Source organism: Scyliorhinus canicula, chromosome 5 (genome assembly GCF_902713615.1).
Source record: "Scyliorhinus canicula chromosome 5, sScyCan1.1, whole genome shotgun sequence".
In the NCBI taxonomy this organism is placed as follows: Eukaryota; Metazoa; Chordata; class Chondrichthyes; order Carcharhiniformes; family Scyliorhinidae; genus Scyliorhinus; species Scyliorhinus canicula.
The window spans coordinates 159,545,771-159,560,303 of record NC_052150.1 but is presented as its reverse complement, the minus strand read 5'-3'; the positions used below and the strand labels follow the sequence as shown (position 1 = coordinate 159,560,303).

The 14,533-nt window shown below is 49.2% G+C and overlaps 1 protein-coding gene across 3 annotated transcripts in view; it reads left to right on the top strand.

Annotated features, from left to right (window-relative positions):
* LOC119966372 (leucine-rich repeat and death domain-containing protein 1-like) overlaps positions 1–14,533 on the top strand; it is a 111,953-nt gene that overhangs the window by 40,181 nt on the left and 57,239 nt on the right. For all 3 annotated transcript variants that reach the window (XM_038797921.1, XM_038797919.1, XM_038797920.1), the window contains exon 3: positions 3,494–3,692. In XM_038797921.1, the coding sequence (XP_038653849.1) occupies positions 3,494–3,692 (199 nt within the window). The remainder of the gene's footprint in view (positions 1–3,493; positions 3,693–14,533) is intronic.

The window sequence follows — 14,533 nt, the reverse complement described above, 5'->3', positions numbered from 1 at the left end:
ACCCACCCACCTGCTCGATATCAGCTCGTCCATCAGGCACTGAGTGTCTTTGAACGAGAGTTTGCTGGTCGATATCCCTGGGCAAAATTCTCCGACCCCCAGCAGGGTCGGAGAATTGCCTGGGGCCGCCTAAAATCCCGCCCCCGCCATGGCAGAGATTCTACGCCACCCGGGAAGTGGCGGTGCCGGGAATCTCACCACTCCGATCGGAGAGGCCCCTGCGGTGATTCTCCGGCCCGGATGGGCCGAAGTCCCGCCGCTGGGAGGCATCTCCCGCCGCCGAGGTTTGAACGGCGGGATCAGAAGCGCGAGCGGGCCCCGAGGTCCTGGGGGGGCGGGGGGCGATCGAACCCCGGGGGGTGCCCCCACAGTGGCCTGGCCCGCCATCGGGGCTCCCCGCTCAGACTCCGGGCCAGTGCCCTGGGTGCACTATTTTTCCTTCCGCGGCCGCCATGGCGGAAGCGGAAGAGAACCCCACATCGCGCATGCGCCGGCAGTGACGTCAGCGGCCAGCTGCCGCTGACGTCACTGCCGGCGCATGCGCGGACCGGCGAAAGCCTTTTTGCCAGCCCCGCTGCCAGGGGCGCCGGTTTTTTGCGCCAGTCTTCTGGTGCAAACTGCTCCGGCGCGGGGCTGGCCCCCAAAGGTGGGGAGAATTCCCCACCTTTGGGGAGGCCCGACCCCTGAGTGGTTGGCGCTACTCCCCTACTCCGGGACCCTCCGTCACGCCGGGTAGGGGAGAATGCCGCCCCCTGCAAGTGAGCACCATTGAATACCAGCAATGGGAAGATTGACAAGCCTTGCTGCTCCGGACATAATCAGGGGATGGAGGGAGGCAGAAGGCTTCCCACCCAATATTGCTTAGCCCAATCAAATGGGGAGGGGTTGTATTTAATTCCCCCATTGATTAAGGGAGGAATAATAGTGAGAACTCCAGTGCTCCAGGTATGAATGGAGCCATGTAAGAACTGTTCCACTGAGCCTAATATCGGGGAGAGGCTTTGGATGAATATAGGGCTGGATTCTCCGCAGCCCTGCGCCAAAATCACGTTTGGCGCAGGGGCAGAGAATCAAATATCCCAACTGAATCGGTCCCAGTGCAGCTCCGGCGATTCTCTGAGCCCTGAATATCTGCGCATTCGCGAATTACGCCGCGATATATCCTTTGTTCACAAAGTGCTAAATATCTTAATTTCCAATTTACTTCTTCAATTATTTCACAAGCAACAAAACATTTAAACTAAATTATATTCTGCAGCCCTGCATAATGCACAATTATAATTTGAGTGACATAAATTATCAATTTATCAACTGAAACTTTTTAGTGTCATGGAATGCTTTCAGGTTACAGTGATGTGGAGATGCCGGCGTTGGACTGGGGTGAGCACAGTAAGAAGTCTTACAACACCAGGTTAAAGTCCAACAGGTTTGTTTCAAACACGAGCTTTCGGAGCACGGCTCCTTCTTCAGGTGAATGGAAAGGCTTGTTCCAGAAATGTTTATATAGACACAGTCAGAGATGCCCCGGAATGCGAGCACCTGCAGGCAATCAAATCATCAAAGATGCAGAGAGAGAGGTAACTCCAGGTTAAAGAGGTGTGAATTGTCCCAAGCCAGGTCAGTCGGTAGGCCTCTGCAAGTCCAGGCTTGTTGGTGGGGGCCGAATGTAATGCGACATGAATCCCAGATCCCGGTTGAGTCCGCATTCATGCGTGCGGAACTTAGCTATAAGTTTTTGCTCAGCAATTTTGCGTTGTCGCGTCTCCTGAAGGCCTCCTTGTAGAATGCTGACCCGGAGATCAGAGGCTGAATGTCCTTGACTGCTGAAGTGTTCCCCAACTGGAAGGGAACAGTCCTGCCTGTTGATAGTCGCACGATGCCCGTTTATTCGTTGTCGCAGTGTCTGCATGGTCTCGCCAATGTACCACGCTTCGGGATATCCTTTCCTGCAGCGTATGAGGTAGACTACATTGGTCGAGTCGCACGAGTATGCGCCGCGTACCTGGTGGGTGGTGTTTCCACGTGTAATGGTGGTGTCCATGTCGATGATCTGGCATGTCTTGCAGAGATTACCCTGGCAGGGTTTTGTGGTGTTGTGGTTGCTGTTCTGAAGGCTGGGTAATTTGCTGCAAACAATGGTTTGTTTGAGGTTGCGCGGTTGTTTGAAGGCCAGTAGTGGGGGTGTGGGGATGACCTTGGCAAGATGTCCATCCTCGCTGATGATGTGTTGGAGGCTGCGAAGAAGATGTCGTAGTTTCTCCGCCCCAGGAAAGTACTGGACGACGAAGGGTACTCTGTCAGTGGTGTCCCGTGTTTGTCTTCTGAGGAGGTCGGTGCGGTTTTTTGCTGTGGCGCGGTGGAACTGTCGATCAATGAGTCGAGCGCCATATCCCGTTCGTACGAGGGCATCTTTCAGCATCTGTAGGTGTCTGTTGCGCTCCTCCTTGTCTGAGCAGATCCTGTGTATACGGAGGGCTTGTCCATAGGGGATGGCTTCTTTAATGTGTTTCGGGTTATCAGGTTACAGATAATTGGCCGAATCGGTGAAACTGTGCCTCGTGTTAATGTCTGGATATTGCTGCTTGATATTAAATATTGCAATTAATGGTCCAGTAACCTGTAGTTTCATTATCTGCCAATTTCCAATCATTAATAACTAGTGCCCTAGCCATGATTACTTTCTTTTTTTTAATAAAACATTTTATTGAGGTATTTGTAACAATAACAGAAAAAACGTACATACAAATATAAACATAGTGCAAATGCTGTCTTCCTCCCTCACAGGTCCCACCTTTCTTACACACTAATCTAAACTAACCCCCCCCCCCCCCCTCTGCTGACAGTTAATTTTCTCTAAACAAGTCGACGAATGGCTGCCACCTGCGGACGAACCCTGACATTGACACTCTCAGGGCGAACTTGATTTTCTCCAGACAGAGAAAGATAGCCATGACAGTGAGCCAGGTCTCTGACTTTGGGGGCTGTGACTCCCTCCAAGCTAATAGTATCAGTCTCCAGGCTACCAGGGAGGCAAAGGCCAGAACGCCTGTCTTTTTCTCCTCCTGGATTCTCGGATCTTCCTACACTCTAGAAATTGCCACCTCTGGACTCGGTGCCACCCTTGTTTTTAATACCCTGGATATGACATCCACAAACCCCTGCCAGAATCCCCCAAGCTTCAGGCATGCCCAGAACATACGAACATGGTTCGCTGGTCCTCCCGCAAACCTTGCACACCTATCTTCTATCCCAAAGAACCTGCTCATCCGGGCCACTGTCACGTGTGCCCGGCGAACGACCTTAAATTGTATTCGGCTGAGCCTAAACAAAGGTTTATTCACAGCCTAAGAAATCCATCGGTAAAATGTCTCTCCCTATATATGCTGACAAGCTTGAGGAGTTATGCGTATTGGTCATGACTGTCACAGGCACAAGAACAAGTTAAAGTACAGAACTTTCATGATTTTGTCAGTGTTATCAATTCCTTTTACAGATAAAAGAACTACCAGATGAATTGGGTAACCTGACTGAATTAGTAGAGCTTGACGTATCGCACAATGCTCTGACATCCTTGCCAATCAACATTGGAGAAATGAAGAGTCTGGAAAGGCTTATAGCTGCATATAATAAAATATACCACCTTCCCAAATCCCTGGCAGAACTTTCCAATCTGCAATGCATCAATTTAAGAGGTAAGATTACTATATTAAATTGCAAATAGAAACAAAAAGGCAAATTTGTTGCATTGGATCTAGATGGCAGTGTAGTTCTTGTAGTTGAACTGATTGATATCTGTTAAAACAACATCTGCTTAGTCATATTTTCACATGTATTGAATGAATCTTACTGAGAAATAATATGGTCAATTTTACAGTCTGCATTTTGCTGTACACTGTAACGTGTAAAAGACTCAGATATTTACAGTATCTTCATTGCAGTGTTAACGTAAGCCTACTCGTGACAATAATAAAGATTATTATTATCATGAGGAGAAATGTTCTTCCTCTGTCAGGTGATGCAGTACTGAATTACACCTCGGTGGAATGCACCTGAACTCACCTGTATTTCCAGATTCAACTGACTTACATGTGAGGGTGTGTACTGGGATTAGATACACATTCGATAAGAAGATGATCGTGGCTGTTAATGTATACTGCTATATACATTCTACATAGAATGAATCATAAAATAGTTACAGCACAGAGAGGGCCTTTTGGTCCATCATGTCTTGCCAGATCTCTACAAGAGTAACTCAGTGAGTTCCAGTCACCTGCCTGTTTGCCATTTCCCTGCAATTTCTTTCTCTTCAGGTGATTATCCAATTCCCTGTTGAAAGCCCCACTTTGATTGGTCTCCACCACACTCTGATGTAGTGCATTCCCGATCCTAATCACTCGCGCATTAAAAAAATCTCCTTTTGTAACCATTGCTTCCTTTGCCAATCACCTTAATTTAGTGTGCTTTGGTTCTCAATTCTTGTGCCAATGCGTCCAGTTTTTCTATTCTAGTCTAAACCCCTCAATCTTTTGAATACTTATATTAAATTTCCTCTCAACCTGGTCTTCTCCATGGAGAACAACCCCAATCTATCCACATAATGTACCTATGATATTGGTTGCACCGTTTGGATTAAGTTAAATCTGGCAACAGTTGGCAAAGAAGTGCTACTGCCTTAATGAAAAGAAAGTAGATATCTTGCTGCAGCAAATGCAATTCCACGGAGACTTACCTTTCCATGAGGTGTACAACAAAACAAAAAAATGGTTGAAGACTTCATAAATGTCAATAGCACTGTACAGATGTAGCTGCGACCTTGTAATAAATTCAATAACCTCACCGGGGGAACCAAATAGGAACTTTTAATACTCTCTCATATTTATGCATCTCACTGCATCAACTATAGCTGTCATGAAATGTTTTTTCCACTCATACATTCCTTCATTTTTGATGGAACCATCAATTCAGCGAACACGTGGATCTGAACAGAGGCTTTAATACACTTACAACAGAGCCAGCCTATTCGTCGTTGAACCTCAGATGAACTGGCAGGCTGGCTCTAAGGCACTGATCTTTATACCTCGGTCCCAGGGGGAGGAGTCCTGGGCAGAGCCAAGGGAGGAGCCCAGTACAAACTCTCGCGTACTCCCAGAGCGACTCCCCCTGGTGGTCGGATAGTGCAACTGCATTTACAATGGTGGATAGTGAACATATATACACGGAGTTATATTGGCAACTATATACAGTATTGATCTTACAACGGGTAGATTAAAAACATATATACATAGAGTGATATTGGCAACTATATATAGTGTGAATCACATTCACCACATTCACCCCCTGTTAAAAAAATCAAGTCCGGCGGGGGTGATGGCTCAAAGAGTCAGTCTGTCCGGTGGACGAATTGTCCGTTTTGATCTGCGGAGCACCGGAGTTGCAGCCTCTTGCGGTTGCTGGGCAGGCGTCGAGGTCTGGGGTACGGTTGCCGGCTCCGGGGCGAGTCTTGTCCGAGCCTCATACACCTCCTGGTCGAAATGGAGACTGGGGGCGCGGGAATGGGGAAAGGAGTTCCTCGGTGGGGGTAGATGGGGGGCTGGATCCAGCGGGTGCCAGGTCCCGGAGGGATACTGTGTCCTGGCGACCGTCCGGGAACTCAACAAATGCGTACTGTGGGTTGGAATGAAGCAGGTGCACCTTTTCAACAATGGGGTCGGTCTTGTGCGCCCTGACGTGCTTCCTTAGGAGAACCGGGCCTGGCGTCCTCAGCCACGCCGGAAGTGAGACCCCTGTGGTAGTGCCCCTGGAAAAAATGAAGAGCCGCTCGTGAGGGGTTTGGTTGGTAGCTGTACACAGGAGGGATCTAATTGCGTGGAGCGCGTCAGGGAGGACTTCCTGTCATTGGGAAACTTGGAGCTTTTTGGACCTGAGGGTCAGTAGGACGGTCTTCCAGACCGTCGCGTTCTCCCTCTCCACCTGAGGTTGTAACTGGTAGTCCTGCTCAAGGCGATGCCCTTGTCGAGCAGATACTGACGCAGCTCATCACTCATAAAGGACGCACCCCGGTCGCTGTGCACGTAGCTGGGGAAACCGAACAGGGTGAAGACACTATGCAGGGCCCTAATGACTGTGTGGGAGGTCATATCACCTCCCAGGTGCCAGGGTTCGTGATGTCTCTGATCGTGTTTTTGGGATCCTTAAGGGGGAGGGGGAGCAGCCCCAAGTCGTGGTCCACATAGGTACCAACGACATAGGTAGGAAGAGGGATGGGGATTTGAGACAGAAATTCAGGGAGCTAGGGTGGAAGCTGAGAGCTAGAACAAACAGAGTTGTTATCTCTGGGTTGTTACCCGTGCCACGTGCTAGCGAAGTGAGAAATAAGGAGAGAGAGGAGTTGAACACGTGGCTACAGGGATGGTGCAGGAGGGAGGGTTTTGGTTTCCTGGATAATTGGGGCTCATTCTGGGGTAAGTGGGACCTCTACAAACAGGATGGTCTTCACCTGAACCAGAGGGGTACCAATATCCTGGGGGGATATGCTAGTGCTCTTCGGGGGGGTTTAAACTAATTCAGCAGGGGGATGGGAACCTAAATTGTAGTCCTAGTGTACAGGATGTTGAGAGTAGTGAGGTCAGGGATAGGGTTAAAAGTTCGAAAGAGGGCACCGGCAAGCAAGCAAAACGCTGGTTTGAAGTGTGTCTACTTCAACGCCAGGAGCATCCGGAATAAGGTGGGTGAGCTTGCAGCATGGGTTGGTACCTGGGATCTCGATGTTGTGGTGATTTCGGAGACATGGGTAGAGCAGGGACAGGAATGGTTGTTGCAGGTTCCAGGATTAGGGTTAAAGAGGGGGGGGTGTGGCATTGTTAATCAAGGAAAGTATTACGGCGGTAGAAAGGACGTTTGAGGACTCGTCTACTGAGGTAGTATGGGCCGAGGTTAGGAACAGGAGAGGAGAGGTCACCCTGTTGGGAGTTGTCTATAGACCTCCGAATAGTTCCAGAGATGTAGAGGAAAGGATTGCAAAGATGATTCTCGACAGGAGCGAGAGTAACAGGGTAGTTGTTATGGGGGACTTTAACTTTCCAAATATTGACTGGAAATACTATAGTTCGAGTACTATAGATGGGTCAGTTTTTGTGCAGTGTGTGCAGGAGGGTTTTCTGGCACAGTATGTAGACAGGCCAACAAGGGGCGAGGCCACATTGGATTTGGTACTGGGTAATGAACCCGGCCAGGTGTTAGATTTAGATGTAGGTGAACACTTTGGTGATAGTGATCACAACTCGGTTATGTTTACTTTAGCAATGGGCAGGGATAGGTATATACCGCAAGGCAATAATTATAGCTGGGGGAAAGGCAATTATGATGCTATTCGGCAAGATTTAGGATGTATAGGATGGGGAAGGAAACTGCAGGGGATGGGTACAATCGAAATGTGGAGCTTTTTCAATGTACACCTACTGCGTGTCCTTGATAAGTATGTACCTGTCAGGCAGGGAGGAAGTTGTCGAGCAAGGGAACCGTGGATTACTAAGGAAGTTGAAGCACTTGTCAAGAGGAAGAAGGCGGCTTATGTTAGGATGAGACATGAAGGCTCAGTTAGGGCACTTGAGAGTTACAAGTTAGCCAGGAAGGACCTAAAGGGAGAGTTAAGAAGAGCGAGGAGAGGACACGAAAAGTTGTTGACGGATAGGATCAAGGAAAACCCTAAGGCTTTCTATAGGTACATCAGGAACAAAAGAATGACTAGAGTAAAATTAGGGCCAATCAAGGATAGTAGTGGAAAGTTGTGTGTGGAATCAGAGGAGATAGGGGAAGCGTTAAATGGATATTTTTCATCAGTGTTTACACTGGAGAAAGACAATGTTGTCGAGGAGAATACTTAGGTTCAGTCGACCAGGCTAGATGGAATTGAGGTTCAAAAGGAGGAGGTGTTATCAATTTTGGAAAATGTCAAAATAGATAAGTCCCCTGGGCCAGATGGGATTTATCCTAGGATTCTCTGGGAAGCCAGGGAGGAGATTGCAGAGCCTTTGTCCTTGATCTTTATGTCGTCTTTGTCGACAGGAATAGTGCCGGAAGACTGGAGGATAGCAAATGTTGTCCCCTTGTTCAAGAAGGGGAGTAGAGACAACCCTGGTAATTATAGACCTGTGAGCCTCACTTCGGTTGTGGGTAAAATGTTTGAAAAGGTTATAAGAGATAGGGTTTATAATCATCTTGAAAAGAACAAGTTGATTAGCGATAGTCAACACGGTTTTGTGAAGGGTAGGTCATGCCTCACAAACCTTATTGAGTTTTTTGAGAAGGTGACCAAACAGGTGGATCAGGGTAAAGCGGTTGATGTGGTGTATATGGATTTCAGTAAGGCGTTTGATAAGGTTCCCCACGGTAGGCTATTGCAGAAAATAAGGAAGTATGGGATTGAAGGTGATTTAGCGGTTTGGATCAGTAATTGGCTAGCTGAAAGAAGACAGAGGGTGGTGGTTGATGGCAAATGTTCATCCTGGAGTTCAGTTACTAGTGGTGTACCGCAAGGATCTGTTTTGGGGCCACTGCTGTTTGTCATTTTTATAAATGACCTGGAAGAGGGTGTAGAAGGATGGGTTAGTAAATTTGCAGATGACACGAAGGTCGGTGGAGTTGTGGATAGTGCTGAAGGATGTTATAGGATACAGAGGGACATAGATAAGCTGCAGAGCTGGGCTGAGAGGTGGCAGATGGAGTTTAATGCGGAAAAGTGTGAGGTGGTTCACTTTGGAAGGAGTAACAGGAATGCAGAGTACTGGGCTAATGGCAAGATTCTTGGTAGTGTAGATGAACAGAGAGATCTCGGCATCCAGGTACATAAATCCCTGAAAGTTGCCACCCAGGTTAATAGGGCTGTTAAGAAGGCATATGGTGTGCTAGCCTTTACCAGCAGGTAAACCAGCAGGGGCTGGTTTAGCTCACCAGGCTAAATCGCTGGCATTTAAAGCAGACCAAGCAGGCCAGCAGCACGGTTCGATTCCCGTACCAGCCTCCCCGGACAGGCGCCGGAATGTGGCGACTAGGGGCTTTTCACAGTAACTTCATTGAAGCCTACTCGTGACAATAAGCGATTTTCATTTCATTTTTCATATCAGTAGGGGGATTGAGTTTCGGAGCCACAAGGTCATGCTGCAGCTGTACATAACTCTGGTGCGGCCGCTCCTGGAGTACTGCGTGCAGTTCTGGTCACCACATTATAGGAAGGATGTGGAAGCTTTGGAAAGGGTTCAGAGGAGATTTACTAGGATGTTGCCTGGTATGGAGGGAAGGTCTTACGAGGAAAGGCTCAGGGACTTGAGGTTGTTTTCGTTACAGAGGAGAAGGCTGAGAGGTGACTTAATATAGACATATAAGATAGTCAGAGGTTTAGATAGGGTGGACAGTGAGAGTCTTTTTCCTCGGATGGTGGTGACCAACACGAGGAGACATAGCTTTAAATTGACGGGTGGTAGATATAGGACAGATGTCAGAGGCAGTTTCTTTACTCAGAGAGTAGTAGGGGTATGGAACGCCCTGCCTGCAACAGTAGTAGACTCGCCAACTTTAAGGGCATTTAAGTGGTCACTGGATAGACACATGGATGAAAATGGAATAGTTTAGGTCAGGTAGGCTTCAAATGGTTTCACAGGTCGGCGCAACATCGAGGGCCGAAGGGCCCGTACTGCGCTGTAATGTTCTATGTTCTATGTTCTATATCGGGGCATGGGATGGCGAAGGAGAATCGGGAGAACTCGTCAATAATGTTAAGGAAGTAAATGTTTTTGTTAGTGGAGGGGAGTGGCCCTTTGAAATCGATCGCAAAGCGTTCAAAGGGCCTAGAAGCCTTGACCAGGTGGGCCCTGTCTGGTCTATAGAAGTGCGGTTTGCACTCCGCCCAGATCGGGCAGTCCCTGGTGACCGCTTTTACCTCCTCATTGGAGAAAGGCAGGTTTTGGGCTCTGATGTAGTGGGCAAGCCGGGTGACCCCTGGGTGGCAGAGGTCATCATCGATGGCTTTTAGGTGGCTGATTTGCGCGCTGGCGCTTGTCCCGCGGGATAGGGCATCTGAGGGCTCGATGAGCTTCCCCGGTCAATATTTGATATCGTAATTGTAGGTGGAGAGTTTTATCCTCCACCGAAGAATTTTGTCATTTTTAATTTTGCCCCTTTACGAGTTGTCGAACATGAAGGCGACCGACCGTTGGTCGGTACTGAGGGTGAACCTCCTACCTGCGAGGTAGTGCCTCCAGTGTCGGATAGCCTCCACAATGGCTTGTGCTTCCTTCTCGACTGAGGAGTGTCGGAGTTCTGAAGCGGATGGGGTACGGGAGAAGAATGCAACGGGCCGCCCTGCTTGGTTTAAAGTGGCTGCTAGCGCTACCTCTGAGGCGTCGCTCTCAACCTGAAAGGGAGTGGATTCATCCACCGCCCGCATGGCTGCTTTGGCGATGTCGTCCCTGATGCAGCTGAAGGCCTGGCGCGCCTCAGCAGACAGGGGAAATAGTGTGGCCTTGAAGAGTGGGCGGGCTTTGTCCGCATATTGGGGGACCCACTGGGCGTAGTATGAAAAGAGCCCCAAGCACCGTTTGAGGGCCTTGGGGCCATGGGGGAGGGGGAGTTCTAAGAGGGGGCGCATGCAGTCCGGATCTGGGCCTAGGACTCCGTTCTCCACGACGTAGCCGAGGATGGCTAGTCTGTTTGTGCGGAACACGCATTTCTCCTTGTTATATGTAAGGTTTAATTTTTGGGCCGTCTGGAGAAAACGGTGGAGGTTGGCGTCGTGGTCCTGCTGGTCATGGCCGCAGATGGTAACATTATCCAGATACGGAAACGTGGCCCGCAGCTCGTACTGGTCTACCATTCGGTCCATTGCTCGTTGGAACACCGAAACCCCGTTAGTGACGCCGAAGGGAACTCGGAGGAAATGAAAGAGGCGGCCATCGGCCTCGAACGCCGTGTAGTGGTGGTCCTCCGGGCGGATTGGGAGCTGGTGGTATGCAGACTTCAGATCCACCGTGGAAAATACCCGATATTGGGCGATCTGGTTTACCATGTCTGCGATTCTGGGGAGGGGATACGCGTCTAGGAGCGTAACGCGATTGATGGTCTGGCTATAATCAACGACTATGCTGAATTTTTCCTCGGTCTTGACGACCACCAATTGAGCTCTCCAGGGACTGTTACTGGCCTCTATGATCCCCTCACTGAGCAGCCTTCGGACCTCCGTTCTGATAAATACCCTATCCTGCAGGCTGTACCGCCTGCTGCGGGTGGCTACCGGTTTGCAATCCGGGGTGAGGTTGGCGAAGAGAGGAGGGGGGGGCGATGCGCAGCGTGGCGAGGCTGCAGATAGTGAGTGGGGGCAGGGGCCCGCCGAAGCTGAGGGTGAGACTCTTGTGATTACATTGGAAATCCAAGCCTAAGAGGAGTGGCGCGCAGAGGTCGGGCAAGACATACAGTTTAAATTTGGAATAGCTAGCGCCTCGAATCGTTAGCGTTGCTGTAGTGCGGCCTTGGATTTGGATGGAATGGGAGCCCGAAGCGAGGGCGATAGTTTGGTTGACGGGATAAATAGGGAGGGAACAGCGTCTTACCAGCTCTGGATGTATGAAGCTCTCTGTGCTCCCGGAGTCGAAGAGGCACGACGTGTTGTACCCGTTGATCTGGACCTCCGTCATTGAATTTCTCAGATGCTTGGGGCGAGATTGGTCGAGGGTGATCGTGTTGAGTTGCGGGCTGCGTGGTGGGTGCACGGGGGAGTCGGATTCTTCCGATCGGGCGTCCTGTCGAGTAGATGCCGCTGCGTTCTGGCGAGCTTGATGCAGGAACACTGCGCTGAGTTGCAGGCCATGTGGTGACTGCCCGGGGAGGTCGTACTCCTCCGATGAGCTGTTTGAGTCTGGGGTTGCAGCTAGGGCCCGGGGATCGCATGTGGAGGGTGGTGATGAAGATGGCGTCCAAGATGGCGGCCCCCATGAATTGCACGTGGCCGGCATAATGGTGGAGGTTTGCCAAGATGGCGGCCCCCATGGATCGCACGTGGCGGGAGGGGCCTGCTGGTGCTGGGGCCGCTGTTTTTGGACTGTTGGGGTGTTGAGGACTAGGGCCCTTCTGCCGAGGCACACTTTAGAATAGTGGCCTTTCTTCCCGCAGCTGCTGCAGGTTGCGGAACGGGCTGGGCAGTGCTGCCGCGGGTGCTGGCTTTGTCCACAGAAGTGGCAGGCTGGAGCAGTTGAATAACTGGTTTGGGGAGCTGAATAGTTGCAGGCTGGTGCAGTTGAATAACTGGTTTGGCGAGCTGAGTAGCTGGCTGGGGGAGCTGAGTAATTAGCTGGAGCAGCTGGATAGTTTGAGTAGTTGACTGGGACAGAAGGGCGGCCAGCTGTGGCAGCACGATAGCTGGGGGGCCTTGCGGCACAGGCTTGGGGGGTCCTCGGGTCGGGGGCCCATGCGGGGTTAGCGGGGTCTGCGGGAAACAAGTTGAGGCTGCGGAAGGAAACTTCCATTGTGATAGCAGCCTCTACGGTAATCTCTAAGCCCTGGGCCCCATTTTCTAATAGTCTCTGGCGTACATAGCTAGATCGAAGGCCCGCTACAAAATCATCCCGCACAGCAAGCTCCCTATGTTCAGCCGCGGTTACGGCCTGGTAATTGCAGTCATTTGAGAGATTGTTCAACTTGCGTGCAAATTCAGCTAAAGTTTCAGTAGCCCGTTGTCGGCGAGTCGTGAACACATGGCGGGCAAAGACCTCGTTCATGGGCCTAATATACATTTTGTCCAAAATCGCCAGCGCTGCGGTGTAGGAACCGGCTGGATTTAATTGTGTAGAAATTCTGTGGCTTACCCTCACGTGCAGTAGGCTGAGATTTTGTTCCTCCGTAGTTTCAGCGGTGCTGATTTCTGCCAGGTAGGCCTTAAAACATTTCAGCCAGTGGCAGAAGGTTTCTTTTGCCTCTGCATCCTGCGGATCGAGTTCTAGACGTCCTGGTTTTAGAGCGGATTCCATGCTTTACTTCGGCAGCTTCTTAAGTGTATTAAATTGATGGAACCATCAATTCAGCGAACACGTGTAGTTGGATCTGAACAGAGGCTTTAATACACTTACAACAGAGCCAGCCTATTCGTCGTTGAACTTCAGATGAACTGGCAGGCTGGCTCTAAGGCACTGATCTTTATACATCGGTCCCAGGGGGAGGAGTCCTGGGCGGAGCCAAGGGAGGAGCCCAGTACAAACTCTCACGTACTCCCAGAGCGACGCCCCCTGGTGGTCGGATAGTGCAACTGCACTTACAATGGTGGATAGTGAACATATATACACGGAGTTATATTGGCAACTATATACAGCATTGATCTTACAACGGGTAGATAACGAACATATATACATGGAGTGATATTGGCAACTATATATAGTGTGAATCACATTCACCACAATTTTGTTTCCATATTTCCACGAATGCCCTATTATCTCCCTTGCCCAACACTATGTCCTAGCACTATTGTCAATTCATTTTATAACCATTGCCTGCATGATGCATGTTTCTGGCTTTACAACATCTACATTTAAGCAGTAACTGCTTCTGCTTTTGTGTGGAAATATAGTACATAACATAAATGAGAGTATGCTACTTCTGATCCCTTGAGGAGCAGGCCCTCCCAAAATCCATGAATGAAACTTGAATAAGAAAGCAAGAGGTATGACTTAGTATATTTACACTTTCTCCACACTCCATACTATTATGTTTCGAAATTACTGACAAAAAAACAATTGCCAGCATCTCTATAGCAGCCATCTACCAAAGGCTGTCTGGGAGCAATTAGTTATGGGATGTGCACATTTTGCCTTATTCTGCAAATATGGAAGAAGAGGCGGAATCCTCAGACTGTAATTGGCAAGTACCTCAACCAGCACCTAATACTTAATCTTATTCTGTGAAGAAACACACAGATCCACCCAACCTAGAGAATTTAGAAAGTCACTATGAGGAGAAAAGATTGCTTGATCCATGAAGTACAATTTGAGAGGAGCAGGATGCATCTGGCCACAAGATGAAATCACCCATATCAAACGTTGGTGCGGGTAGAGTTAATTATCTCTGTGGACCAGTTTTTAGAAGTAGGGTGTGTTTGGAACGGGCACAATTGTTGAAGTTATTGGGTCATGAGGTCAGAAGATTTCATGCACAGAACAAATGACAGGTCAAAGAGACCTGGAGTGCATCTTCTTATGGAAGAGGCAAATATTAATTCTTTTACATCATTCATAAATGCTCGTTGTTATAACCTGCCCGGATCCTATTGACTCGGGACAATTGGTTACACCATGTTGTATTTTAGGGCCAATCAACTAAATAGAAGAACAGAAATCAACTGAGGGATAAATGAAAAGGAGCTGCTCTTAAAAACAAATGGAGCACAGCCCAAAAAAAACAAAGAGGAACGGAAACTTAAAAACATTAAATCAAAATGTAATAACTGGGGTCAATGAAGCAGTCCAAACCTTACGGTGCCCACCGAGCACGGAAATGG